This window comes from Bos indicus, chromosome 27, assembly GCF_029378745.1.
Source record: "Bos indicus isolate NIAB-ARS_2022 breed Sahiwal x Tharparkar chromosome 27, NIAB-ARS_B.indTharparkar_mat_pri_1.0, whole genome shotgun sequence".
NCBI classification, from domain to species: domain Eukaryota; kingdom Metazoa; phylum Chordata; class Mammalia; order Artiodactyla; family Bovidae; genus Bos; species Bos indicus.
The window spans coordinates 13,935,146-13,962,996 of NC_091786.1; the positions used below are offsets into that span (position 1 = coordinate 13,935,146).

The window sequence follows — 27,851 nt, forward strand, 5'->3', positions numbered from 1 at the left end:
GAGGGGAGAAGCCCCCCATCCCCACCCCTGGAAGCACCTGACACTCAGGGGCCCCCCTGTGCTGTCAGCCTGGGTCCCCGGGTCTGAAAGTCTCCCTGGCCTGGCTGACCTCTTAGCTCCGCCGCCTCCAGTCTCAGTGGCCCTGACCCTTGCTTCCCCTCCAAAACTGCCCTGGCAAAGTTAAGTAAGTTCCTAAAAAGTCCTGGGTATAACCTTTATTTGCTGGATCGCCATGTAAAAAGTTTAAGAAATACCAGTTCATGGAAACCTGGTGACCTCTGTAACGTGCCACAGCATGTATACAGTTGAGTTCAGTTGCTCAGTTGTGTCCGACTCTTTGCAGCCCATGGACTGCAGCACGCCAGGCTTCCCTGTCCATCACCAACTCCCAGAGCTTGCTCAAACTCACGTCCATCAAGTCGTTGATGCCATCCAACCAACTCATCCTCTGTCGTCCCCTTCTCCCTGCTGCCTTCAATCTTTCTCAGCATCAGGGTCTTTTCAAATGAGTCAGTTCTTCGCATCAGGTGGCCAAAGTGATTGGAGTTTCAGCTTCAGCGTCAGTCCTTCCAAAGAATATTCAGGACTGATTTCCTTTAGGATTGACTGGTTTGAGCTCTTTGCAGTCCAAGGGACATGTATATAACCAACTATTTTAAAAAAAAAAGCTAAGCCCTAGGGTTATATACATGTCCCTTGGACTGCAAAGAGCTCAAACCAGTCAATCCTAAAGGAAATCAGTCCTGAATATTCTTTGGAAGGACTGACGCTGAAGCTGAAACTCCAATCTGCCAATTTCTGTGGTAGAAATACTCCCTGGGGGCCAATTCCAAGCTCCCAAAGTGATTATCATTGCGGAGAGATGCATAGAAGAGGCTGCGCCCACACCCCACCAGGCAGCCTCCTCCTTACCTGAATCCAGTCCCTTTCTGGCTTCAATCTCTGGGTTCCCTGCTCTCCTGGCCCCTGATTCTCGACCCCTCTCCCCCCAGCAGCCCTCTCAGCATCACCAGACCCTATCTCTGTGCGTCTCTGCCCTGCTCTCAGGTTTCTGGGCAATTCCCAAGGTGCAATCCTGCTCTTTGGTTTTCTTCCCACAATGGTCAACTTTGAGAATTCATCCATTCATAGATTCTCATAGAGCAGATCTATTTGTAAAACCCTGAAATCTACATTTCTAACCCCAATTTCCCATATTCTCCGCAGCCTTCTTCTTTGGGGGTGGGGGTGAGGGGCAGAGTCCACTATGATAAACACTCCGCAGATATCTGATGACACCAAGTTAAAGGGTGCCTTTATCTTTTTGAGTGTTAGTGTTCTTATGATGGAGCTTAGGAAGAGCTTCAGCTGGAACTACAAACAGGCCTAAGCACAAAAACCAAGCAAGGAGGATGGTTCTGTTACTGATCTCAAGAGGAGCCTGGTTTCCACATTCAGTGTAGGAATCAGGACCAAGTATTCCAAAGAGACACAGTATCTAGGAAGTATTCAGAAGACAGTTAAATTGTTACACACAAGAAGACTCATTTTCTGTTTACCCAGAATTACTCACCTATGGCTGAGCAATAAGCAAAAGAAGTCTCCAAATACTATATGTATATTTGTTAAGCACAAACAGTGACACAGAAACCTTCACTGATTCTCAACACTGTTAAAAAGGAAAAGAATCAAATGCTGAAAATATCAGATTGATGCTTCCAAAAGTTCTTGATTGCTAGAAGGAGAACCTCTGTTTCAGGTAATTATAAGACAATTCATATGCTTTGGTCTTTTTTCTTTTATATTACTGACTGTCAGAATTCAGAACGCATTAACCTTGGCCCACTGAGAAGAGACTGTATAATTAGAAAACTGTATTTTTCAAATTCCCTCTTACTAGGGCTTGATTAATCCTTACTGTCTCATGTAGGCGTTTCTCTGGAAGTTTGACAAATTAACAGGATATATTCCATCCTTCGTTAGATTTAAGAGACTCAACATTTTATAGATTTAACTTTCATCTCATTTGATGTAAGACTAATACAATATCTATTTTAGACAGTAGCATTATTAAGGTTTACTTAGTTTTTTTTTTTTTTTAAAAAAGAAGCCTCAGAATAAAGGCTAAACAACTGCTAATTGCTGCACAAATAATTTAATAATGTGATTCTAGCCCAAACTTATCATCACTGGCTGCTAGGACGTGAGGGGAGCTACCAGGGCCTGATATAATTTGGGGTCAGGAAAATGAAGTTTCTATTCTGGTTAAACTCTCCAGGTTATTTAAGATTCCTTCTCATTAGTAGTACAGGATTTTACTTGAAGAAAATGACTTTCGAGGGCCTGAGGGCTATTCTGCTGAGGCTGACCTAGAAAGCGGGACAGGCTGGTGAGCAGGCAGTGTCCGGGTGAGTGAACAGTCCAGACGCAGGGCACCTGTTGAACTCAGCCTGGCCCGCACTGCCTTCTACCAGCGCTCCCCAGGCTGCATTGGACAGGCCTCGGCGTCTCTGGGGACACTCCTGGGCCCCTGACTGATGGCCATGACATTTCTTGCGGCGGTGAGGCCAACCAGGATCAAAGTAGGGACAGTCTGTCTCACTGCTGAGACAGAGGGTCAGGACTCGGAGCCAAGAAGGGTGCGCTCAGGGCTGGAAATAGGTGGGAAGCTTCACCCTGCAATTAATAACTGACACAAAACAGGGTGCCAGAGTTCAAGGTTGATCCGTGTATTAAAAAAAAACAAAAAACAACTCAGTGTTAATTCTTTCAAGATACTCCACTTCTCTTCTGATGGCAGAGCTTTTTTGGCATTCCTTCTGGAAAGCAGGGTCTGTGTTTTTACTGCTGGAGTCATAGAGGGAAGCAAGGGGTTCACCCGGGTCCGTCTCTTGGAGCAGAAGCACCCGCTGACCCCCTCGGACACCTGATGGGGGGCTTCCGCTGAGGGGTTGGCGTGTGTCCACTCCTCCAACAGATCCATGCAGGGGCTGCTTCCCTGCTTCAGGAGTTAAGACGGAATTTCCACTACCTGTTTCTTAATTATTGAAGGATATCCTGACAGGGCTTCATCCATCACCACCAGCCTCCAAAGGACCCGTCCTTCAAGTCAGTAATTGAACAGCAGGGGAGCCTGCAAGGTGAAGCCCTCCCTTGGACAGGTTCACACTGCTGTATTTAAACGGAGCGCCAACAAGGACCTACTAGACAGCACAGGGAACTCTGCTCAATGAGATGTGCCAGCCTGGATGCGAGGGGAGTTTAGGGGAGAATGGATACATGTATGCATGGCTGAGGCCCTTTGCAGTCCACCTGAGACCGTCACAACATTGTTAATCGGCTATACTCCAATACAAAAGAAAAAGTAAAAACAAAAACAGAAAGTGAATCCCTCCCTGCCTGACCACCCCCGGCACCCCCACGAAGGTTATAAACTGTCCGTTATCCCTCAAATCCACAGCAAACATAGCCACAATTTGGCTCTCAACATCACTCCTCATCACTCTTGTGTCTCACCTCCCATCCGTGAAGTTCCCACATCTGCAAAGTAGCGACTGGATTCGTTATCAGAGTTTCAATGGACTGGAGGTTAAGGTGGATAGGGGAAAGGGAGAACCAACTTAGAAACCCGCAGTTATATCGCTTCTTTAAAAGAAAGTGTTGATTGCTCAGTTGTGTCTGACTCTACGATCTCATGAAATATAGGAGCCCCCAGGCTCCTCTATCTGCGGAACTCTCCAGGCAAGAATATTGGAGTGGGTTGCCATTCCCTCCTCCAGGGGGATCTTCCCGATCCAGGGATCGAACCCAGGTCTCCTGCACTGCAGGCGGATTCTTTACCGTCTGAGCCCCCTTCTCAGGGACTCTTCCCCCCACCAGAACCTGCGAGTTCTATGACCCTCTGCATCCCGTGAAGCTCAGCCTCCTGGCCTATGAAACTGAAAGAAAGGGACCTGCCTCTGAGACCCGCCATGCATGCTATGTGTGCAGCCCCAAAGGTGAACTTGGTAAACGTCGGCGCCTGCTGACCCCTCCCGAGACCCGTCGCTGCCCACCTGAGACCCTGAGGCCCCCAGCTGCTCAGGGGGGTGAGCAGGAGGGGAGACATCTCTTCCCCCTCCATCCCCTGCCCTGGTCCCCGTCCCCTGCCCCCTTCCTCTTGCTGAGGCTGCTGGCGAACAGCTCAGGCACCCAGGGGAGCCACTTAGCCCCAATGGTAGTGCTTAGGGCTAAAGAGACTTCTGACTGTGGTGTTTCCATTACTGATAACACAGCCCCCGGAACTCTAATTACGCTGCCTCCCTGTGTGCTAAGGGCACACAATCAGGTCAGAGGGAGGAGGAGCTGGAAACGCTGCACTTTACCGTGGGGTGAGCCGTGCCCTTCTCACCGTGCATGTGCGACAAGACTCGTCTGATGCTGAAAGGGGGAGGCACACCACCATTGGACAGCGTCCTGATGCGAACAGTCAAGCTCCCCCGCTCCCCTCCAGGGTTAACAGCTTTTAAGGGTGAACTGGGACTGACCAATGGGCACTGGACCGGGAGTCAGGACGTGGGTTCTACCTGACCCCAGCTCCATCAGGCATGCCTCCTCGGGCGACATGCTGATCCCGACTCGGCCGGAAGAAAGGGGGCTGAACTGATAATTCGAGATTCCCGGGTAAGACCCAAGCTCCTGTCCCTGCCCCACACTTCCCAGACAGCTCTGAGCCCCTCCCGACACAACCACGCCTCTTCCTCCTCCCCAGTGCCCATGCCACTCCTGCGCCTCCTCCCTCCCCTTTCTGCCGCGACCTCCCCCATCCTTCACCGAAATAGGCAAGTGATCACATTGCTGTTGTTCAGTCGCTCAGTCGCATCCGACTCTTTGTGACCCCATGGACTGCAGCACGCCAGACTTCCCTGTCCTTCACTATCTCCTGGAGCTTGCTCAAACTCATGGTCACTGAATCAGTGATGCCATCCAACCATCTCATCCTCTTCCTTCCCCTTCTCCTCCCGCCTTCAGTCTTTCCCAGAATTGGGGTCTTTTCCAGTGACTCAGCTCTTCACATCAAAGGTGGCCAAAGGATTGGAGCTTCAGCTTCAACATCAGTCCTTCCAGTGAATATTCAGGATTGATTTCCTTTAGGATGGACTGGTTTGATCTCCTTGCAGTCCAAGGGACTCTCAAGAGTCTTCTCCAACACCACAATTCAAAAGCATCAATTCTTCAGCACTCAGCCCTCTTTTAGTCCAACTCTCACATCCATACATGGCTGCTGGAAAAACAATATAGCCTGGACTGTATGGCCCTTTGTTGGCAGAGTGATGTCTCTAACACTGTCTAGGTTAGTCATAGGTTTTCTTCCAAAGAGCAAGCATCTTTTAATTTCATCGCTGCAGTGATTTTGGAGCCCAAGAAAATCACGTCCCCACCTGTAACTCCAGGAACCGAAGGTCGGCTGCCATGGGCTCTGTCCCCACACAACGTCCTCCCCCATCACTAAGCGACGAGCTTGGGGACCAGCCCTCTCACATCCCTCATCAATCTCTCTCTCTCTCTCCTGGAGTATTCCCATCTGCAAGCAACTATGTGCTGCAAAAACAGACACCAGCTCCTCCCCTTGGAAGGACAACATAAACCTCTCCCTTGCCGCATCCCAGTCCTGCAGCTGGCCGTCAATCTGCTCTCTTCCCAGACATCTCAAAACCGGATCTCCATCCGCTCTGCCCACTGCCTCACCTGCTGTGCGCCCTCCACCTGCCTCCAGTGTACCTTCAACCCTCCCTGCTGCCTGGAGCTGCTCTCTGCAATGGGGACATGACCCCGTGGTGCTGAACCACACGGGCATTTTCCCACCTCCCTGGACCTCTCGGCAGCCTTTGGTGTGGCCGCCCATTGCTACTTCTGGAAACACTGTTCCGCGTGCTCCCTAACGTCATAGTCCTTCCCTGCAGCCCCTTCTGCTTCCATCAGCCTCTGCACCCATGGTGCTCAGGGACGCGGCCAGGGCCCAGCCTCTGCGTGCTCTCCCTGAGTCACCTCACCCATCCCCATGAAGTCATCCCAGGCCAACAGGCCACGCAGACATCACCCTCTGCTCTCATACCCAGCCTACAGACCTCACACCCTCCGTGGGAGCTCCCACAGATGCCTCCAACCTCACGGCTCCAGATTTCCCTGGCTCTGACCCCAGACCTAGGTCATGGGACCAGAGCTCTTCCCATCCGCCAGCACCCGCCCATCCTTACCTGATGGGGCCTAATGAATCCTTCAGATCTCCAGGTAACGCTCACTTCCTCAAAAAGAACATTCAGCAACATCTGTTTATCCCAGTCCCAGCCACCTGCTCTACTACTAGTCTATAAGCTCCTTAAACACAGAGGCCATGGTCATTATTTACTGCTGTTGAGTGCCTAGCATAGAATATGTATCATAGATCTCCCGTAAGTATTTGCTGAGTAAATGAACAGCTACAGGTGAACATACCCGGGAAGACATCATGTATTATAAAATACAGTTACAATTTTTAAAAAAGGAAGCAAGAAGCCTCAAGAACTCAGCAACAGACCACTCAAAGTGATACAAGAATACAGGGCTCATTGGTATTTACTTCACCTTCTAAAAAGTTATAATTCACTTGCAGAAGGAAAAAGGACATGGAGGAATTCTGCTTCTCTTTCCCACCTAAACTCAAAATTAATGGCATTTTGAACAAAGTCTTTTAATTGCAGAATTTAAAAATTCATGCTCGGTTATCTTATTCAATATTTTAAAGTTACTATGGCATCTATCATTTGAAAGAAGCACAGAGATGAAATTTACACCTCCACTAACTGGCCAGGACCTGTGCATCAGATGGTTAGAGCAGGGAGAAGACGGGCACGTTCTAATCCCCAAATTCTCCATTTATCATAGGATTTCCTGAAGCCGGGCCAGCATCCGTGTTTCAATAAACACCACCAGATGGACTGACTCACAGAGGACTCGCCAGTCCTTTCTTTCTGTTTGGTCTTAGAATCACCTCTTGACTAAGCATGTCTCCTCTCTTCATATATTTCCTTGTACTTACAGATGGGCTGGAGGAGGAAATGGCAACCCAGTCCAGTGTTCGGGCCTTGAGAATTCCATGGACAGAGGAGCCTGGCGGGCTACTGTCCATGGGGTCACAAAAAGCTGGACACGACTGAGCAACTCAAGCATGCACGCCCACGTGGGGTCTTCTTCACTGCTGTCCGCCAACCTTTTTTTCATCTGTTTGTGGATGAAACACTCTTCAACTGTCCCCTCCTGCCTGGTTCATACATCTCAGAACTGGAGCAGATTTGAATCGCGGGAAGGAGGGGAAGGTATAAAGCCTGTTCTCTATTAATTTGTCCACACGCACAGATGCGTATTCCTTCTGTGTTGCTGCCATCAGCAGCCGTTTGCTGTAGCTCTCACCCCAGATGCTTCCAGAATGCCTTAAAAAAAAAAACCCTAAGCAGAGAAACTGTACCCTGATTGAATACAATCAAAGCTATATTGTTTAATTTTTCTGGAGAAGTCTAGAACTGGCGGAGTCCTCAGTAATCACTTATTTCATAGAGATATCGGGATGAGAAAGTCAAGTTGTGTATCTGACAGCCCCACAATCCCTGGGGTTTACACACACCACACCCGGAGCCCAGGCTCTGGACAGTCAGTCTAGGAGGATTCTCTCGTGTGAACCTGATAACTGTCATCTTAAGCACTGCGCAGCTTTTCTTAGCCAGTATGCATATTCAAGGTTTGCACAGTCCTATCCAAATATAAAACCATAGTCCCTTAAGAAGCAGAAGCCAAAAAACAATATAAATATTTGCAAAAATCTCTAGGAACCAAATTTTGGTGTGTGTTTCTGGGAGAAGATATGTATCAGTGACAGCATTAACACAGCTTATGAAAGATGGACTCTTGATGGAAAAAAACTCAAAACAAAACCTTAACCATTCAGGCCAGTTTCAGAATAGATCAAACGAGATCAGCATAACTGACACAGAATAGATGGATAAAGACTCCAAGGGTCATCGGAGTCAGCGGCTCTCTGTCAGCACACTGCCTGGTACACAGAGTTTCTAAGCAAAAGCTTATCATTGTAGAGAATTAAAGAAGTTATATTTATCATTCAGATAATTAATGGGCTGACACACTTGATACAACCTAAACGAGGCTGAATGTGGCCCTGAAGTTTTACAGAGGCCATTAATCTCTCAGCAAACCTTTTATTTAGAGACAGTACAAACTTTAGCCTGCTTCCTGGTCATCAATTTGGAAATCACTAACCTTGAGTTGTTTTAAGTTTTATTATAAACTTCCATGAAGTAAACAGACTCTTTATAAGCAAAGGCCAATAAGTGTATTTTCATGGGTAGGTTTGATCCCATAGATGAGCATTTGAGCTGTTCCTACATTGCCTCCACAGAGCCAGGTATTCGTATGCATTGTTACTACACATCCTTTCTAGATACTCATGGTGAAATAGTAATCTCCTGCTCTTTGAAAATAATTAGCCCTGAATCTATAGATTAAAATGTATAGGTAATGAGACTTCCCTGGCAGTCCTGTGGTTTAGACTTAGCCTTTCACTGCAGGGAGCGCAGGTTCAACCCCTAGTTGAGAAGCTAAGATCTCACAAAAAACATAAAAACACAAGCACGATTGTAACAAATTGTATGCAACAAATTCAATAAAGACTTTAAAAATGGTCCACATCAAAAAACTTTTAAAACAGATAAAAGTCAAATAAATGAATAAAATCATGATTTGTTCTTTCCTAAGGACTGTTTATAAATGTTTATAAACATTTATACCTGAAAATGAAATACACTTATGTTAAGCTGGTTGAATGTCAGGGGGAGCCTCATACATAAGCCGTTGTGTTTGCCTGTTTGTCTGACAGTACATGGTTGAAACCCAAGTTTGCCTCTCTTTTCATAAAAACGATCTCCTTTATTTCTTTACTGTAAACTTGCTCCAAGGTTTTCCATTGATTACACTAGTTATTTTGTATAAAGTCCCTAATTAGACCCACTGTCAGGATACGAGTGCAGGATGGCCAGGGCAGGGGAGGGGGGGTTGGGGGCTGCCACCAGTGAAATTAGAATTCTGCAGGAAAAGAAACAGCAAGTCATCAAATCCATGGATCTGCCTAACAGAACCAGAGGGCATTCAGTTTCAACCAGCTGAGGGAACAAATTTGATCTTAATTACTAAGAAGCTCCTACAAGTTGTGAGGAAGCCACAGCTTAAGGAGGATCAGCCTCCTAAGTTCTTGATAAATTAGTTTCTCAAGACTAACCTTTTGGATGCCAAAGAAATATATCACATGCGTGGCAGTCAGGAAAATGTCAGTGTTCAAGGGGGTAAGGTAAACGGCTAAGGAAATCATGAAAATGACATCTATGCATGCTTAACAATATGCTAAATCTGAAAAATAAAGATTACATTTAAATATAAAATTGAAAGAACTGCCACATACTGGCAAAACTGTTTCAAGCTGCCATGTTCAACTCTTGCCTTAATTAATTCCAGCACTTTCCTTCCCAGCATTATACCCTTTTTAGAGTTTTTCTGCAGAAATACGAACTGACTCTGGAAAAAGCCCCACATCGCCATGTTTAGCTGATGCATCAGAGAACAGGGCTACCCACCCTCTTGGGACATCAAGACTATGGTCCCTTCCATGATGAAAAGGGCAAAGCAACAGGCAAAGCAATCCTGGCTTCGTGATTGACCGGGATGGGAAGAGGAGGCCAAGGAAAGGCATGTGCTTCCCCACGAATCCCTTCTCCCGTGGGAACCAGCATGGCAGGAAAACCCAGGCAAGCTTGATGTGCATGGGGAGCTCCTTTACAAACATGAACTTTAACAACAGCTCCTGAGAAAGAAAGAAGCTGATTTCACGCCAGCACTCGGTCTGTAAACCATGTCATCAAAATCGCTTATGAAAACCCACAGAAAGAGCGATCTCTGCATTACCACAAGTATTTCACCTCCATTTTATAAAATTGGTATTTTGATTAAATGTGCTTCACTCTGATGAATTCCACAAAGAGAAACGAATGGAAAATGTCAGCTGAATTCTTCATCCTGGGGTTAGCAACCACCCCCTCATGAAAATCAAAGCCTTCCAAAGGTTTTTACCTGGTAAATTAGATAAATCTGCTCCTTCCTGGGTTTTTTTTGTTTGTTTGTTTGTTTTTCCATTGTCATTCATGTGAAAAGTTGTCACTATAATAATGCTGATTTCTTCCTGACACAGTTAACTGACATCATACTATCTTTTGGATTTTTCGGGAAAGAGATGAGATAAAATGCAGTTTCCTTGGCAGGGGGAGTTTTCATTTTCCATATTAATACTACATTATCGTCAAATCATTTCCTGAAGTTTTGATCCTAAGCCTGGAAGAACAGAAACACCCTTTAAAAATGCCTCTCCAGAGACCTGGCCCAGAAGAAGCCCAGTCTTCCTATTCTGACACATGTATTCTGTGCTTACCTCCTGTCCACAAAGTGTCAATCAAGACTGCTGCTGCTGCTAAGTCACTTCAGTCGTGTCTGACTCTGTGCGACCCCATAGACGGCAGCCCACCAGGCTCCCCCATCCCTGGGACTCTCCAGGCAAGAACACTGGAGTGGGTTGCCATTTCCTTCTCCAATGCATGAAAGTGAAAAGTGAAAGTGAAGTCGCTCAGTCGTGTCCGACCCTCAGCGACCCCATGGACTGCAGCCTTCCAGGCTCCTCCATCCATGGGGTTTTCCAGGCAAGAGTACTGGAGTGGGGTGCCACTGCCTTCTCCGAAATCAAGACTAGTGACTTCCAAATTTACAGCATTAATAAGGAGAATGACTAAGTTGTATAATTTACTGGTAAACTTAAACTCACACAATTCCCAAGCTCCCCTTTGCAGCAATGTGAAGGCAGGCCAGGTGTATATGGCTTCCTACCCCGTCCTAGGCACAGGCCACCAACCACCTGAGCATTCCACCTCTGGCAGGTCGTTTCATGGAAATCTCTGTTTGTTCAAGTGCATAGAGAGAAGACGAAAATGGGAGGTCCGCTGTGCCTCGATCCACCCATTTCGGCAAAGCTGAACTCCGGTGCCTCCCTGCAGGGAACACAGAGCACCAGCCCCAGCATTAGATGATGTCACCCTCCTGTGTGGCGTTGTATTCGTTACCTGACGTTTCTGGGCCTGCAGATTCCTAACCATGAATGATGTGGGCAGCTAAGATCCTGTGGGCATGAACCCCAGGCACCAGTGAGGTTCTTCCAGGGGTACAGGACCACAGACTGGCAAACAGGCATCCAGCACTTACCTATACTTTTCCCAAACGTGTGCAAATGCTGTGCAGTAACGTTCAGATTACTGCAAAGTATTACTGATAAACAACTCTTTGTCATCATGGATTTTCTGACTCAAAAGATACTACGAAAAAGCATGACCTCACTTATATATGGAATCGAAAAAATAAAAACAAGGTCACAGGTACACAGATGGATGGTTGCCAGAGGTGGGAGGTGGGGCAGAGAAACAGGCAAAGGGGGGTCAAAGGTACAAACCTTCAGTTATAAAATAAGTCCTGAGGCTGTGGTGTACAGCATGGTGCCTGCAGTTAACACTACTGTACTGCACACTTGAAAGTTGCTAAGAGATCTTATAAGTCCTCATCATAAGAAAAAACAATTTTCTGTAAACATTATCAAATATCGGTATGTATGAATCATCATGTCATATGCTTGCCACTAATGTAAATGTGTATGTCAATTACACCTCAACTTTTTAAAAAAGATACTAATAGTTTAACTAGCATTATATAGGGGTCTTGGAAGTTTTTTGGTTTTTTTTTTTTTTGACATTTAAAAGAGGGTCCCATATAATCAGTTGTTGTCCTTCAGTTGCTGAGTTGTGTCTGACTCTTTGTGACCCCGTGGACTGCAGCATGCCAGGCTCCTCTGTCCTTCACTACATAATCAGAAGAACTAGGAAATCAGTGGTCTAGAATCTAGATCATCTCTACAGCTCCTTTATAGGGATGGACACATCGTCTATCCTTCCTGAAATAGCAGTCTGTCCACCAGGTCAAGCCCACACAATTCCAGACACGGTCACTTACTTTGTCATTAATTTTTTTAAGTCATAAAATGGAAAAAAAGAATCTGTATTTTAGGAAGTAACTGAACTTATTATGAGTAAGCTGAGCTCATGAGTAACTGAGCTCAGTAACCCATGAGGACCCCTCTACACCCATGCGACCACTGGCATCTCTTTGTGTAACCAGCCTTAGCACCAGAGACACCTCCCAAGAATCCCTCTATTGGGAATTCAGCACTGTCCCGACTCAGTGAATAAGGGCTGGGGTACTCACACCCTTCAGCTCGGACTCTGAATTCACTGACACATTTCTGTGATCTTTATATGGGACCTTGGACTGTCCCATGAGAAATCACCTTTGCATATGCCTACAAACAATGAAACCATTTCCCTTCTTTCTTATTGAAAGCACACAGAATCACAAGCAAGAAGACCAAAAGTTTCTAAAACACATAGACCCATCTTTCCCGCACTTCACTCCTCTCAGCTGAGGCAGAGAAGGCAGTTTTACCCTCTTTTCCCTGGGACCCTGCCCTTTCTACTCCTCAAGGGGGGACTATGAAAACCCCTGCAGCACCAAACTGTGTCTGATTCCCTGAGAACCCATAGTGCTCCGTAGTTCTCCCCAGTCTCATTCCTCAATTCCTTCTCCACCTCCAGGCACGTTTTTCTTCTTGCCCTGAAGCAGCTTAGACGGAAGTTATGGGGCGTATTTAACATGATTAAGGTCCAGGAACATAGTAAAAAATACGTAAATTCGGCTAAACGGAGACTTGGAGCTCTTCGTGAGGGAAAACTTTAGAGGAAAACCTCACAGGCAAGAGCCAACTTTAACAGAAAGGGCTCACATCACACCTGAACTCACTACCTGCCTGCACTCGTTTCCCGCAAGCACATCTTTCCCATTCGGGTGGCCCCCATCTACATGACTCCCAGCAGAGGCGGTCTGTTCATAAACACAGGTCCACGCCTTAAAAGAAATTCAGCAGCATATGAAGCCCAAGGCACCTCTTCCCAGCATTAGCTGCATATTCTCCAGGGAATTCAAGGAAGAAAAGGATGCTTGCTGGGCCCTCCCAGCTTCTCTCTCTGAAGGGAGTCTCCCTGGGGCTCAGATGGGCCACAAGCATCCTTTCCTAATTTAATGATAAAAACCAGAAACGGCCAGGCCCAGGGTCGGCTCCACACATCTGGCTTGTGGTCTGACCCCCATCCACCCTGGCAGTGCAGCGCCCCAGAGAACAGGAGGAGGTGACTGCGTCATCCCTCGCCCAACGCCCAGCTCACAGCTTGTGTCCTGCCTCCCAGAGGTGAACCTGAGCCAGAGGTCCTCGGTAGGTGGAAATACATGCTGCTCCTCATCAGAGCAAAGCCCAGGCTGGTACTCAGTTAACTGGCTCCGTTCATGAATCGCCAAGACACAAAAGGCAGGGGCCACCATGCCCACTTCACAGTCGCCACCCCCAGGGCTGCGGCACTCTGCAGAGACGCCCGCCACCTGCAACGCTGCCCAGCCTAGCCACCGCCACGCCTCCACTCCTTGGCTCCCTTTGGAATTTAAGGGAAGGGGGTGGGAAGCTGGGCTAGTTCAATAGGATTTGTTTTCTTAACTGGAAAGGTAAGCCCTGGTAAGCCCTCACCGAGGCCATGCCACGAGCAGGACAGAACACACAACGTGCCCTACCGTAAGGGTACTTGGTATCCAGGATGTTCTCTGCTGTCCTCCTCCAAGGCAAGAGGTCATCACTGCACCCATTTGGCATCCCGTTGTATCCGATGCCCACGATTTTGTTTTCTGCATTCACGATGCAGGCACCGACCTGCAGGGAAACACGCCCAAAGGCTTGATGACTTCGAGGGGCCGGTCTGCCACTGCAGAGGCAGCAAATGAGACCAGAGGCCTGCAGAGCTCCAGAATGGGCAGGCAGCCTCTGGAGGGGCCGAGAGCTCTGTCTCCTTGGGGTACGAGAGACAGTAAACAGGGGTGTGTGACAATTTACTCTCTCACAGGAGAATGTGAGCAGGCAGGAATGCTGTGCAAAAGACAGTAGATTGACTCTGCTTTTCTAAGTTGGCAGGGGTCCACAGAGCCTCTTCCTTTTGTAATTTGCTCACTCATGGGCATCTCCATGTCTGTCTGCCAGTGTCCAAACATTCTCCTGCAGAAATTGCTTACCTGGGAATTTGGATCTTTGCTCCTCTGTGCTGATAAGAAGGCCACCGCCATGAAATACTCAGGCCATTCGAGATAGTCATCACGTTTTCTGCAGGGAACTTCGCTCATGCTGGGTCTAGAAGGCAAACACACAACAAAACAGCAGTCGACAAACACATTTTGGTCAATCTGCTTTCCAATTCGACCCAAGCACACGTCAGCTTTGGCTCTCCAAACTTAAAACAATTTCTATTGACATTTATCAATCAGACATCACAGCACATTAACCCTGGACATTCTGTGGTCTTAAGAAAAAAAAAATTAAGTTAACTTTCAAAAGTTTGCCTGTGCAGCTGCACCTTCCCAAATATTATATCTATTTACTACTTTCTCATAGGATTTTTTTTTTGGAAGTCACTGCACATGCCTGAACTACAAATCATTCTCATCTTTTACCTCTCTCCCTTATCAAATGATGTCAGCACAAGAGGGCAGGGGAAAAGAGAACATTTTTTGACCATCTAATCTACCCTGCCTGCACACTAAGGCACTCCAGTTGTGTCCAACTCTTAGTGACTATGGACTATAACCCGCCAGGCTCCTCTGTCCATGGGGATTCTCTAGGCAAGAACATTGGAGTGGGTTATCATTTCCTTCTCCAGGGGATCTTCCCAACTCAGGGATCGAACCCATGTCTCTTATCTCTCCTGCATTGGCAGGCACAATTTCTTACCAATAGGACCACCCAAGAAGCCCAATCTACCCTAATCTATTTCAGATACTCTTAAAGGTTGTACACATCAACTCAATGAAGGCTTCTTCTGAGTTAAGGTAACTCACACCCCTCTAACAGAGACTCAAAGAACTTATGTAACTTGCCCTAAATCAGGTGGGATTACTATCCACGCCAGAAGGATTCCACATGACTCCGTCCTAGCTGTGATATTCCTGTATCCCTCTCCTTTCCCTTCCCTTAGTTTCCCCAGATGGGACAGAAATTATCCACCCAGAGTAGTGACTCAAACGAAGAGAAACTATTTAGACTCTTGCTATGATTATGGCAAGATTTCAGTAACACTGGGCTACACTCAGGGGAAGGAACTGTCTCTACAACGGGGACAGAGCCCCTAAAGTGGGCTAAAACTGCCAGTAAGGGGGAGGGGCCCTTTCAAGGGAGAAGAAAACAAGAGCAAAGAAGCAGAGCAACACAGGAACCGACTTCAGTGAATCTGGAGAAAGCCTAGGCATCTGGGCTTAAGAAAGGTGAGCATTTCCGGCAGCTCGGCTTCGGGATCCAGCTGTGATGCTACAGCTAGGACCAGAGCCAGAGGGTGCCTACGACTGGGTACCATCCACTGGGAACCATCCGATTTGTTGTGTAGTCGCCAGTCGCCCAGTCGCTCAGTCACCTCCGACTCTTTGCAACCTCGTGGGCTCCTGGGCTCCAGGCTCCTCTGTCCATGGGATTTCCCAGGCAAGAATACTGGAGTGGTTTGCCATTTCCTTCTCCAGGGGATCTTCCCCACCTAGGGATCGAACCCGTGTCTCCTGCATTGGCAGGCGGACTCTTTACCACTGAGCCACCGGGGACGTCCCCGAACTGGTTCATTCAAAGTTTAAGGGTTAGCACCCAAACTCGCTGCGGGGGGCCCGGGATGAGTGCTTGCCAAACAAGAAGACGAAGACGGGAAGGAGAGGGTAACTTAATACCCCGATTTGGTCTACCGTTCGCTGCCGGTGCAGAAGCACAAGAGGACCACAGGTCCGGGGAGATGCCGCTGGTCAACCGGCAGAGTCACAACCCGCCCTCCTCCCGCCCCAATCCCAGGCAGGAGCCCGCCGCCCCGCTGCACACGTGGCCGCTGGAAGTGACTTCCAGACTTCCCCGGCGCGCGCCCTCGGCTCCCACGGCAGGGAGAAGGCGTCTCGGAGGCCGCGGGGCCCGCCGCGAAAAGCACCGAGCGCCGCCGACCCCGCACGCGCTCCCCCGGCAGCAAGTGTAACCGGGAGGGGGCGTCCCCGGGGCTCCGCGCGCCCCGGCCGCGCCACGTGGCCCGCACCGCTGCCCCCGCGCCCCCTCCGGCCACGGCCGGCGACCTGCAGGCCAGCGCCCTTCCCAGCCGTCCTGCCGCCGCCGCCGTCCCGCCGCGCGCCCGGGGAGGAAGTCGGCCGAGGGGGCGGGCCCGCCGCGCGGCCGGAAGGCGGCGGAGGCCCGGGCCGGCGCGCGGCCGGGGAGGGGTCCCGAGTGGGGTCGCGGGCGCCTCCGCGTCCCGGCACGTTGGGAGACCGGCCAGCCCACCCGAAGGTCCGGCCGCGGCCTCTGGGCCCGGCGCGGGAACGACCCCTGCCGGGGACCCTGTCCCCACTTTGTTGTGGGGGGTGTGGTTTGGGGTTCGCCGTGACTTTGATCGGGTGGCTGCGACCTGCGCGGTCGCCCCACCGCCCTGGGTTCTCCCGAGGGACCGCCGGCAGCCGCTCCCCGGCCGCGGGCTCCGACTTCAAGACAACCGCTGCTTTTTTCCGGAACTCTGGATCTGAGGGTAGTTTTTGTTGTTGATGGTGCAGGTTTGGGGTGTTTCCCCACCACCACCACCGCTTGGATCTACCGTCAGCTACTTAAAGCTCTCGCTATAAAGCAATGTGATAGAAACTATGAGCGTAAGAGACCCGAAAGAGTCTATAGCAATCAAACCGAGAGGGGCAGGAAGGAAGAACTGGTTTTGGCCTCTGGAGTGGGCCTCCCGTGTCGCCGTAGCAGCTTCGGTTTCTGGGAGGAAGGGTTCGTCGGAGGCAGCGCACAGAAGCTCTGCTTCGAGGCACAAATGCCTCGAAGCTGTATTTGCATAGGCGCTTTGCTTGGCCAGCTTCCAGTTCCTACTCAAATTCTGTGGAAGGGCCTGACACGTCTGCTGAACTAGCCTGCTACCCCTTCCCGGCCCCCAGGCCTGTGCACACCCCCTCCTGGTATTCCCCATGAAAGGTTTGCTGGCTATAAAATTGTGCATAATCTGTTACAATTGTTAAAAAGATCAGCAACACGCAGTACAGGTCAATAGGAAAGCCCTTGGGTGACATTTCTGAAGTCCTATGCTCCAAGGAAGTAAATCTGATTTTAACTTTGGTATTCTATTCAGACACCCAGCCCCTAAGTCTGGTGGAACACTGGTTCCACCACAGAGAATGACAAAAGAACCCCTTTCTGTCTCACATATGGGGCTGGAGGATACTGTCAGCACTCCATAAATAACAGCTAGTGTAGTAATCGTGAGTTCTGATCAGCACCTCCCAGATCTGAGCCTCTAATCCAAACAAAAGCGTGTTAACTATATTAATTTAGCCTCACAGAGGAAGAATGATGAGAATAAACAGTTGGTTCTATCTAATTTCTCACTACAGCAGACACATCATTCTTCATCTCCATGGTCCAGCCTGTAGATTCAATAATTAAATTATGTACTGCGTTCAGTGAATGCCGGGAAAGCGAAGGGGGAAAATACTTCATCGTTAACTATAGATTTTTTTTTTTTTATAAGACTCAGTCTGGAAAGAGCTACATAGATTAAGATGATGATTTTTAATGTCAAGTTAACTTTACTCGGCTGTCTTGTTGCCACTAAAATATATTATATGCTGAGCCCCTGGTTCCCCTCCCCTCTCCCAAATCCACTGCTTGGTCCGTGTCACCCTCATCTATAGTCTTTGCATCTTCATAGATCCATTTCTCTTCTTACCAACCTCCAACCTATACATCACCCATTGCTGCTGGTCTTTCAACCACAACATCATTAAGCTTTCTTCCTTCCTCTGCTCTGTAAAGACTGTCATACATAATTTAGTTACTTCTCATCATTCTCCATTTTGGTCAACTCTCACACTCCCCTCTGCAATAAATTCAGGATCCTGCTTGCTGCAAACACATTACCCTCAGTGTTCCTGCATTTCACTGAAAGTCTCTCATCTTATTAGATGACATCATTCATAATACAGGAAACCCTCCTGATTCATGGTTTCACAACCTGAGGTTTCAATTATTCTATACACACAGTGAACCCAGGCAGCCCAGGAGGAAAAAAATGCCTTCCTTGGTTATCTTGCTCATTAACACCCTGTAACTCCAAGTGTGACTGTAGGTGTTAAAGCTCTCCTGTTAATACCTTGCATTTTGGTTTATAATTGAAGATCTTCCTCCACCCACCCCAGACACAGGGGCTCACTATTTTCAGCCACATCAAGTGTGAGGTTTCACATGGGGTGAACACAATCAGCTGTTTGAAGGATTATGGTCACGGGCTTTGGCTTGGTGCCTCTATTTACAGGCCTGCGGGTTATCTATGTCTGATCTGTAGCACAACCTGGAATATATTTCAGTACCTTGAAGGTGGCGGATCCAGGTTAAAAGGCAGCCTCAGATGGGGCTTTGATGGCATTCATAGATGTCGGCTCTATCAAGACACTGCTCACCACTTCTCAGCTACCCAGAAAAGGAGGTGGTTCGCAACCCAGAAACAGAGGCAGGAAGTGAGGAAAGTCACCGATCTAGGGGCATTAAGTTTGTCATGGGAAAAGGGCACCTGCCTTGGCGTCTAACAAGACTGTGACCTCCAATTCCACTTCTTACCATGTGATCTTCAAAAGTCTTTTGTTTCCTCATCTATAAAATCAACAACATTCATGCATTCGATCATTTTTAAGTAATTCTCTATGCATTAGGTGAAGTGAAAGTCACTCAGTCGTGTCCGACTCTTTGCAACCCCCTGGACTATGCAGTCCATGGAATTCTCCCCAGAGTGCTGGAGTGGGTAGCTGTTCCCCTTCTCCAGGGGACTTTCCCAACCCAGGGATCAAACCCAGGTCACCCGCATTGCAGGCAGATTCTTTACCAGCTGAGCCACCAGGAAAGCCTAAGAATACTGGAGTGGGTAGCCTATCCCTTCTCTGGGGGATCTTCCCAACCCAAGAATCAAACCAGGGTCTCCTGCATTGCAGGCGGATTCTTTACCAGCTGAGACATCAGAGAAGCCCTTGCATTAAGTGCTGTGAATCTCAGTGACAAACAAGATAAACCCATTCTTGCCTTCACAGAGCTTACCCCCCTCCAAAATAAATACTAAATAAATGACCCTCATTGCTGACTCAGTTAATGCAACAAATGCTATTATTAGGTAACATGCCCATCAGAATATCTTTGTTCTTTATCCAGTCATTGTCAGGACCAAAAACTTCTTTCCATACCTCAACCACAACCCAGAAGAGAAGTCAATGTAAATTACAGGAAATTAAAATTAATTATATGCTCTTGTCAATATATACATTTGTATACATGTGTTAGAGCAGGAAGTCGGTTGTTCATGGTTAATGAAAGGCAGACAGACTGCACATTGACTTCAAGATTCCTAAACAAGATGTGGGTCTATGAGTTGAGGTCCCCAATTATTTTCATCATGACAGAGCTTCAAAATGATAACAAAGATCAGTGAAGAAGTGTTAACTTGTCATGTGCACAAAGCTGGGTGCTTTGGTCTTGTGTATCACTAAATGTTTGTGGACTAAATAAAGGAATTTTGTTGTTTTGTTTAGTCACTTAGTCATGTCCGACTCTTTGCAACCCCCTGGACTGTAGGCAGGCTCCTCTGTCCATGGGATTCTCCAGGCAAGAAAACTGGAGTGGGTTGCCATTTCATTCTCCAGGGGATCTTCCCCACCCAGGGATCGAACCCACATCTCCTGCACTGGCAGGCAGATTCTTTGCCACTGAGCCGGAGTGGGTAGCTGTTCCTTTCTCCAGGGGATCTTCCCAACCCAGGGATCAAACCCAGGTCTCCCACATTGCAGGTGGATTCTTTACCACCTGAGCCACCAGGGAAGCCCAAAAATACGGGAGTGGGTAGCCTATCCCTTGCCTTCTCCAGCAGATCTTCCCAACCCAGGAATCGAACCAGGGTCTCCTGCTTTGCAGGCTGATTCTTTGCCAGCTGAGCTACCAGGGAAGCCCACTGAGCCACCAGGGAAGCCTAAATAAAGGAATTAATAGGCAATAATTGCTTTATGCCAAATTTTTTGCAGCATCCATCCCACGTGTCAAGAGAAGAATTCCTTGAGACTACCCTGGAGGTCCAGCGGCTAAGACTCCAAGATCTCAATGTAGGGGTCCCAAGTTCGATTGCTGGTCAGGGAACTAGATCCCACATGCCTCGAGTCAGAATTCTCATACTGCAACTAAAGATCCCACGTGTTGCAACTAAGACCCGGTGCAGCCTACGTAAATAAATATTTTAAAAGGAGAGAAAGAAAATGACAAGGGTTTTGGTGCAACCCTGGGAGCACAGGAAGATTTAGTAGCTTAAAAAATGAAGGGGAAGTCTTCCTTTGTAAACTCTATTATATGCCTCTATCTGCTTCCTTTTTCTCCTTGTGCTTGATGGACCTGGAAAAACATTAATAAGTAAGACGCTAGAGCGAGTGGCTGAGGCGCCAAGGGGGAGTTGAGTTGTTTTCAAGACTTGTAGTATCTTAGTCTTAGAATCTGAGTCTTGGCCTGTAAGTAACCAGCCATCTCCAGGGCCAGAGCCGCAGGCAGCTAGGAGGCTGGCTGTAGCATATCAGTTCTCCCCACAACTTGCTTTTCCTTCACAGAGCTGCACTTGCAGCCTCTTTCACACATAACTGGTTGAAGTTGATGGAAATTACATGTCTTATCACTTCTTAAAAGAAAAAAATATATAGAAAATGTAAATCTAAAAGAAATGGGCAATTTTCTTGTACCACTTTATATTTCTGTGTAAGTTACCAAGTGCCAATCATTCTTACTTTTTAAAATTCAAATTTGTCAAGCAGCACGCAGGCTTTCAATGTTGTACAAGAAAAGATAATGCTTCGTGGGGAACAGTCACTTATGTTAGTTCTGCAGACATGCCTGCCTACCAAAAGAGAATTTAGCAGATTGCTGGTTTGGGAGAAATGTTAATGACCTCATTAAATGATCCTCTCAGCTCTGGGGTCACCACGGAAGGGTAAGCAACAAGGTATTACAGTTCTGGATACAGAAATCTTTACTGACATCAAAGTCACCACTCATCTTGTAGTGTGTTTTTACCTGATGTAACAAGGTGAGTGCCCAAGAATCAGCATAAATGAGAAGCCCTGTTAAACTGTACTGGGAAGTTAATGGCTATCACAATCTGCTTGGAGCGTTGTGCCTTCCATCAGCTCACCAGAGCGCTCACTAGGGGTAAACGTCTAAAATGAAAAAGCAAGAATCAAATTAATGTGTTAGTACTGCAGTTCACCTGTAGTTGTTCTTCAGTCGCTAATTCATGTCTCACTTTTTGGCATCCCAAGGACTGTAGCCCACCAGGCTCCTCTGTCCATGGGATTTCCCAGGCAAGAATACTGGAGTGGGTTGCCATTTCCTTCTCCAGGGGATCTTCCTCACCCAGGGATCAAACTCGAGTCTCCCGCATTGGCAGGGGGATTGTTTACCTCTGAGCCACCAGGGCAGCCCATTGCAGCTCCCTCTGTATGTGTATAGTGAGGGTAACATCTGTGGTCTTGCTAATGACATCAACAGTCAAGGCCATGAAGTGAAAAGTCAGCTTCTACAGGCATGAACAAGCAAAATAAAGCAGGAAGCCTATCCTGTCTGAGTCGCTACTGACACTGTTCACAGTAAGAAATTCTAAGCTTGGATGCAGGAGGTGATGGAGAACAACACGGCAATGACAAGGTCAAAGTCTGTCCACGCCCCTTTGGGATCAACCTCTGTCCGCTGCAGGGTGTGACTGACAGCCCAGATATGATGCCGGGTGCCAGCCATGGAGCATTCTGAGACACTCTGCTAGTCATGCTATCTTCGAATTAGCCCTGGGTTGAGTTAAATATCCACCAAAAGGAGTGGAAGCATCCTCGTGAAATCATCCTTACGAGAACAGGAGAGCTTTAATAGTTTGGTGGTTACAGTAACCACTAGCCTGCTAGAAAAATCAATATCTCCGCAGTGTTACAATCACACCAAGGGGTCCTGGAGCCGAGCCCTGTCACTGAAGAAGAAACTCGGATTCATTAGAGCAGGAAGTCAGGATGTGCAGGGAGGTCAAGCACAAATACAACCTGGGCTCTTTTGTCCGCAAATTCAAGAAGATGCTCTTCTTTCAGGATCCAAGTTTTTTTTTTTTTGAAAAGCACAGAATTTACAAAGCTGGAAGTGACCTCAACAATCACCGAGTCCAGCCCCTTCTCTTTACAGATGAGGAAATAGTGGCCCAGAAAGATGACTTGGCTTGCTCCCATTCACCCAGCTGACCTGGTGAGATTTCCTCCAGGCGTCACAAGGCTCGTCCCCAGTGTTAGAGCCTATGAACAAAAGCACACAGCTCTTCATTTAGAGCCTCGAAGGAAGGCACTCTGCTCAGCCTTCCAGGAGCACAAAGAAAGCGGAATCAGTTTCTCCCAACTCTGCGCCTGAGAGAAGGTAAAACTACATGACAGGTAAAACCACATGACAATGTTCGATGCTTAGGTTGCAATGTTCGATGCTTAGGTTGCAATGTAAGGTGACGATAAAAAAGGTGTCCAGGGGACTTCCCCAGCGGTCCAGTGGTTACGGCTACGCATCCTAATCCAGGAGGCACAGGTTTGACCCCTGGTCAGGGAAACTAAGATCCCACATTCCGCACAGCATGGCTAGAGGAAAAAAAAAAACCAATTTGAATGAGCTGTCCAGAGTAGAACATGATTTGTTGTATATGTCTTCTACAGAAAAATAGCCTTTTCTGCCCACCCAGGAAGTCGTTTATAGACATAGAGTTACCCCTGCTCTCTTTGTCATCACTGCCAGTAGATACAATATTCTGTTTATAACCCAGTTCCTTTTACAGAAGAAGTGCAAAATACACAAGATGCAAAGGACGGGAGCCTGCACAAGACATAAGGATCACACGAATCTCAACCATCAGTACCAGAAGTTGCCCTAATTGTAGCCATTCACAACCTGGGGACAAGATCCCATCTTAGATCAGATCAGTCGCTCAGTCGTGTCTGACTCTTTTAGGACCCATGAATCGCAGCACGCCAGGCCTCCCTGTCCATCACCAACTCCCGGAGTTCACTCAGACTCACGTCCATGGAGTCAGTGATGCCATCCAGCCATCTCATCCTCTGTCGTCCCCTTCTCCTCCTGCCCCCAATCCCTCCCAGCATCAGAGTCTTTTCCAATGAGTCAACTCTTTGCATGAGGTGGCCAAAGTACTAGAGTTTCAGCTTTAGCATCATTCCTTCCAAAGAAATCCCAGGGCTGATCTCCTTCAGAATGGACTGGTTGGATCTCCTTGCACTCAAGGGACTCTAAAGAGTCTTCTCCAACACCACAGTTCAAAAGCATCAATTCTTCAGCGCTCAGCCTTCTTCACAGTCCAACTCTCACATCCATACATGACCACAGGAAAAACCATAGCCTTGACTAGACGGACCTTCGTTGGCAAAGTAATGTCTCTGCTTTTGAATATGCTATCTAGGTTGGTCATAACTTTCCTTCCGAGGAGTAAGTGTCTTTTAATTTCATGGCTGCAGTCACCATCTGCAGTGATTTTGGAGCCAGAAAAATAAAGTCTGACACTGTTTCCACTGTTTCCCCATCTATTTCCCATGAAGTGATCGGACTGGATGCCATGATCTTCGTTTTCTGAATGTTGAGCTTTAAGCCAACTTTTTCACTCTCCACTTTCACTTTCATCAAGAGGCTTTTGAGTTCCTCTTCACTTTCTGCCATAAGGGTGGTATCATCTGTATATCTGAGGTTATTGATATTTCTCCCAGCAATCTTGATTCCAGCTTGTGCTTCTTCCAGTCCAGCGTTTCTCATCATGTACTCTGCATATAGGTTAAATAAACAGGGTGACAATATACAGCCTTGACGTACTCCTTTTCCTATTTGGAACCAGTCTGTTGTTCCATGTCCAGTTCTAACTGTTGCTTCCTGACCTGCATACAGGTTTCTCAAGAGGCAGATCAGGTGGTCTGGTATTCCCATCTCTTGAAGAATTTTCCACAGTTTACTGTGATCCACACAGTCAAAGGCTTTGGCATAGGCAGTAAAGCAGAAATAGATGTTTTTCTGAAACTCTCTTGCTTTTTCCATGATCCAGTGGATGTTGGCTATTTGATCTCTGGTTCCTCTGCCTTTTCTAAAACCAGCTTGAACATCTGAAAGTTCACGGTTCACATATTGCTGAAGCCTGGCTTGGAGAATTTTGAGCATTACTTTACTAGCGTGTGAGATGAGTGCAATTGTGCAGTAGTTTGAGCATTCTTTGGCATTGCCTTTCTTTGGGATTGGAATGAAAACTGACCTTTTCCAGTCCTGTGGCCACTGCTGAGTTTCCCAAATTTGCTGGCATATTGAGTGCAGCACTTTCACAGCATCATCTTTTAGGATTTGAAATAGCTCAACTGGAATTCCATCACCTCCACTAGCTTTGTTCGTAGTGATGCTTTCTAAGGCCCACTTGACTTCATATTCCAGGATGTCTGGCTCTAGGTCAGTGATCACACCATCGTGATTATCTTGGTCGTGGAGATCTTTTTTGTACAATTCTTCTGTGTATTCTTGCCATCTCTTATTAATATCTTCTGCTTCTATTAGGTCCATACCATTTCTGTCCTTTATTGAGCCCATCTTTGCATGAAATGTTCCTTTGGTATCTCTGATTTTCTTGAAGAGATCTCTAGTCTTTCCCATTCTGTTATTTTCCTCTATTTTTTTGCATTGATCACTGAAAAAGGCTTTCTTATCTCTTCTTGCTATTCTTTGGAACTCTGCATTCAGATGTTTATATCTTTCCTTTTCTCCTTTGCTTTTGGCTTCTCTTCTTTTCACAGCTATTTGTAAGGCCTCCCCAGACAGCCATTTTGCTTTTTTGCATTTCTTTTCCATGGGGATGGTCTTGATCCCTGTCTGCTGTACAATGTCACGAACCTCATTCCATAGTTCTTCAGGCACTCTATCTATCAGATCTAGGCCCTTAAATCTATTTCTCACTTCCACTGTATAATCATAAGGGATTTGATTTAGGTCATACCTGAATGGTCTAGTGGTTTTCCCTACTTTCTTCAATTTCAGTCTGAATTTGGCAATAAGCAGTTCATGATCTGAGCCACAGTCAGCTCCTGGTCTTGTTTTTGCTGACTGTATAGAGCTTCTCCATCTTTGGCTGCAAAGAATATAATCAATCTGATTTCGGTGTTGACCTTCTGGTGATGTCCATGTATAGAGTCTTCTCTTGTGTTGTTGGAAGAGGGTGTTTGTTATGACCAGTGCATTTTCTTGGCAAAACTCTATTAGTCTTTGCCCTGCTTCATTCCATATTCCAAGGCAAAATTTGCCTGTTACTCCAGGTGTTTCTCGACTTCAGGGAATTGTCTTATGTTTCTGTGTGAGTTGCTCAGTCGTGTCAGACTCTGTGTGACCCTATGGACTGTAGACAGCCAGGCTCCTCTGTCCATGGGATTCTCCAGGCAAGAATACTGGAGTGGGTTGCCACTCCCTTCTCCAGGGGATCTTCCCGACCCAGGGATCAAACCCGGCTCTCCAGCATTGCCGGCAGATTCTTTCCAGTGTGAGCCACTAGACCTGTGCTTAAGCCCAGACAAGGAAGACTGCATGCCCTCTTCTGTATTCACTGAATATTAAATGTTACTATGTCCCTAACATCTTCACAGCCCCCTCCCTCCAGAACCATGGACTTTCAGACAAATAAGTATACACACATATTCGAGGCCTTTCCGCTTTGTTCTATTTAATTCAAGCCTTGTTGAAATCTCAGGGATAACATTACTTTTTTAGATAGAGTCCCACTATCTTTGCACCTATACAAAAAGCATCGTATGAAATACATAAATAAGAGCAGGCAGGGAGCACACCCTCGCGGATTGGAGAAGATGCCTGGATCTGGCTTGGAGGCTGATAGCTTAAAAAAACTAAGTCTGGCTGCTGGAAACCAACAATATCTCCACAATAGTGCAGAGACCCCCATGTAAACTCCTTATCTTTGCCTTCCACTCCTTTATGTTTTCGTATGCTTGGCTCCCTGTGAGACCCAGAGGAATTCCCTTTCTTGAAAGTCTTTGTAAATAGCCTATTCACTCCCTTGCTATTCTCATGCAACATCACAAATGCTATGTGCTGGCAAAAGGTGAGATAGCAAGTTTACGTTTTAGAGTGTAATTTCACCATGGAGCAATTCGTTTTGTTTGTAACAGCCTGCCACTGTTCCAGCCAGATGCAGTACGCTAGGCTCTGGGACAGAGGAAAGAACTTCATTTTCTAAAAATGGGGGCAAATTCTATCACTGCTTTTAGTGGCACATTAAGCCGGTTAGTACTAGCCAGAACCAACATTTCACATGCAGGCATATTCTCTACTTGAAAGCCAAATGTCCTTCAAAAGACGGAAAAATTATTTGGGATTTTTGAAAACATCAAAGGAATCCCCCGCAAACAGTCCCCATAAACGCCTCGATCAGTTTAGCAACTGGGGCCAGAGCCGATGGCTTTGATTTCTCTTTGATGCAAACCATAATACAGGATGGAATGGCTTTGGGAAATGGTCATAAGCAGTGGCCAGGAAAGTGCATTCTTCTGTGTTAACAGCCAGACCCCCGCGCTGATGTGCTGAAGCCCAGTTGATGGTTGGTATTATTCATTCACAATGCGGACTACAAAGCACTTCCCCGCTTGCTTCACCCAAACAGAATCGCATCCTCCTGCTGTATATACAGAGATTGCAGCAGTAACCGAGACGCTTGAAGAGTTTTTTCACCGCGTCTGCCTTTAGAGGTGCACATTTGGCTCAGCAGAAGCTAAACATTTTTAAGAGCACAGTAAGAAATAGGCCAGAAAACATCAAAGCTTTATAGCTTTTGAGAAAACTTGATGGTCTTGCTGGTACAACTCCCTGTGATATGGTTCAGTTGTAATAACAATAGAAACTGTATCAGTGCAAACTGCTGATGAAACATCAGAAAATGTAGCCAAGGGTCTTTTAAACCCATTTAAGAACTGTTCTTTTGAACTGCGCCTCTTAGCCTTGGAAAAACCTCTTCGAGATTTTAAGCAGGGCTTCTGGATGAACTGCAGAGTGAGAACCCGAAATTATCTCGTGCACTGAAATCAATATCCAGCGGTATTTTCTCTTTGAGAGAAATTCAACCCGACAGAAAAGAGAAGGAGCCATAAGGAAACCGGGACCCTGGCTAAAACGCTCGCCTTAGAAAATACACTGTAAAACAGTTCAAATGAGGTGATGTCACCAGAAGCAGAAAACCATAGTGACAGAATCAAATGTGATCTGGACCTCAGAATACTTCATTATCTCTACCGCAGGTCACTAACCTTCACACGACGCATCCATCAGCCTGGATAGCCATTTGGAAGCCGCCGCTGGTAGCTAGACGGCGCAGTGACCACCCACACACCCCACGATCGCAGGCGAGCAGGGTTCAAACGGAGGCCTGGGCGCTCAGACCCAGGTTTGCTAGTCTCCAAGTGCTCTCTAGTGGCCAGAGGAACAGAAAATTACCTGACACTTAGAAAGCACTTCGGGGGATGATTGAGAACTAGGGAGA

General features: G+C 47.2%; 1 protein-coding gene across 2 annotated transcripts in view; it reads right to left on the reverse strand.

Moving 5' to 3' along the window:
- The window catches only part of DCTD (dCMP deaminase), a 36,149-nt gene extending 8,508 nt beyond the window's left edge, over positions 1–27,641 (reverse strand). Inside the window, exons 1-3 of one of the 2 annotated variants that reach the window (XM_070781701.1) lie at positions 27,619–27,641; positions 14,257–14,371; positions 13,765–13,900 (exon numbers count right to left, since the gene is read on the reverse strand). In XM_070781701.1, the coding sequence (XP_070637802.1) occupies positions 13,765–13,900; positions 14,257–14,364 (244 nt within the window). In that variant the 5' untranslated portion in view covers positions 14,365–14,371; positions 27,619–27,641. Of the gene's footprint in view, positions 1–13,764; positions 13,901–14,256; positions 14,372–16,332; positions 16,387–27,618 lie in introns of those variants that run through there. The other variant, XM_070781700.1, reaches the window with a different exon arrangement.
- Positions 27,642–27,851: the final 210 nt, after the last annotated feature.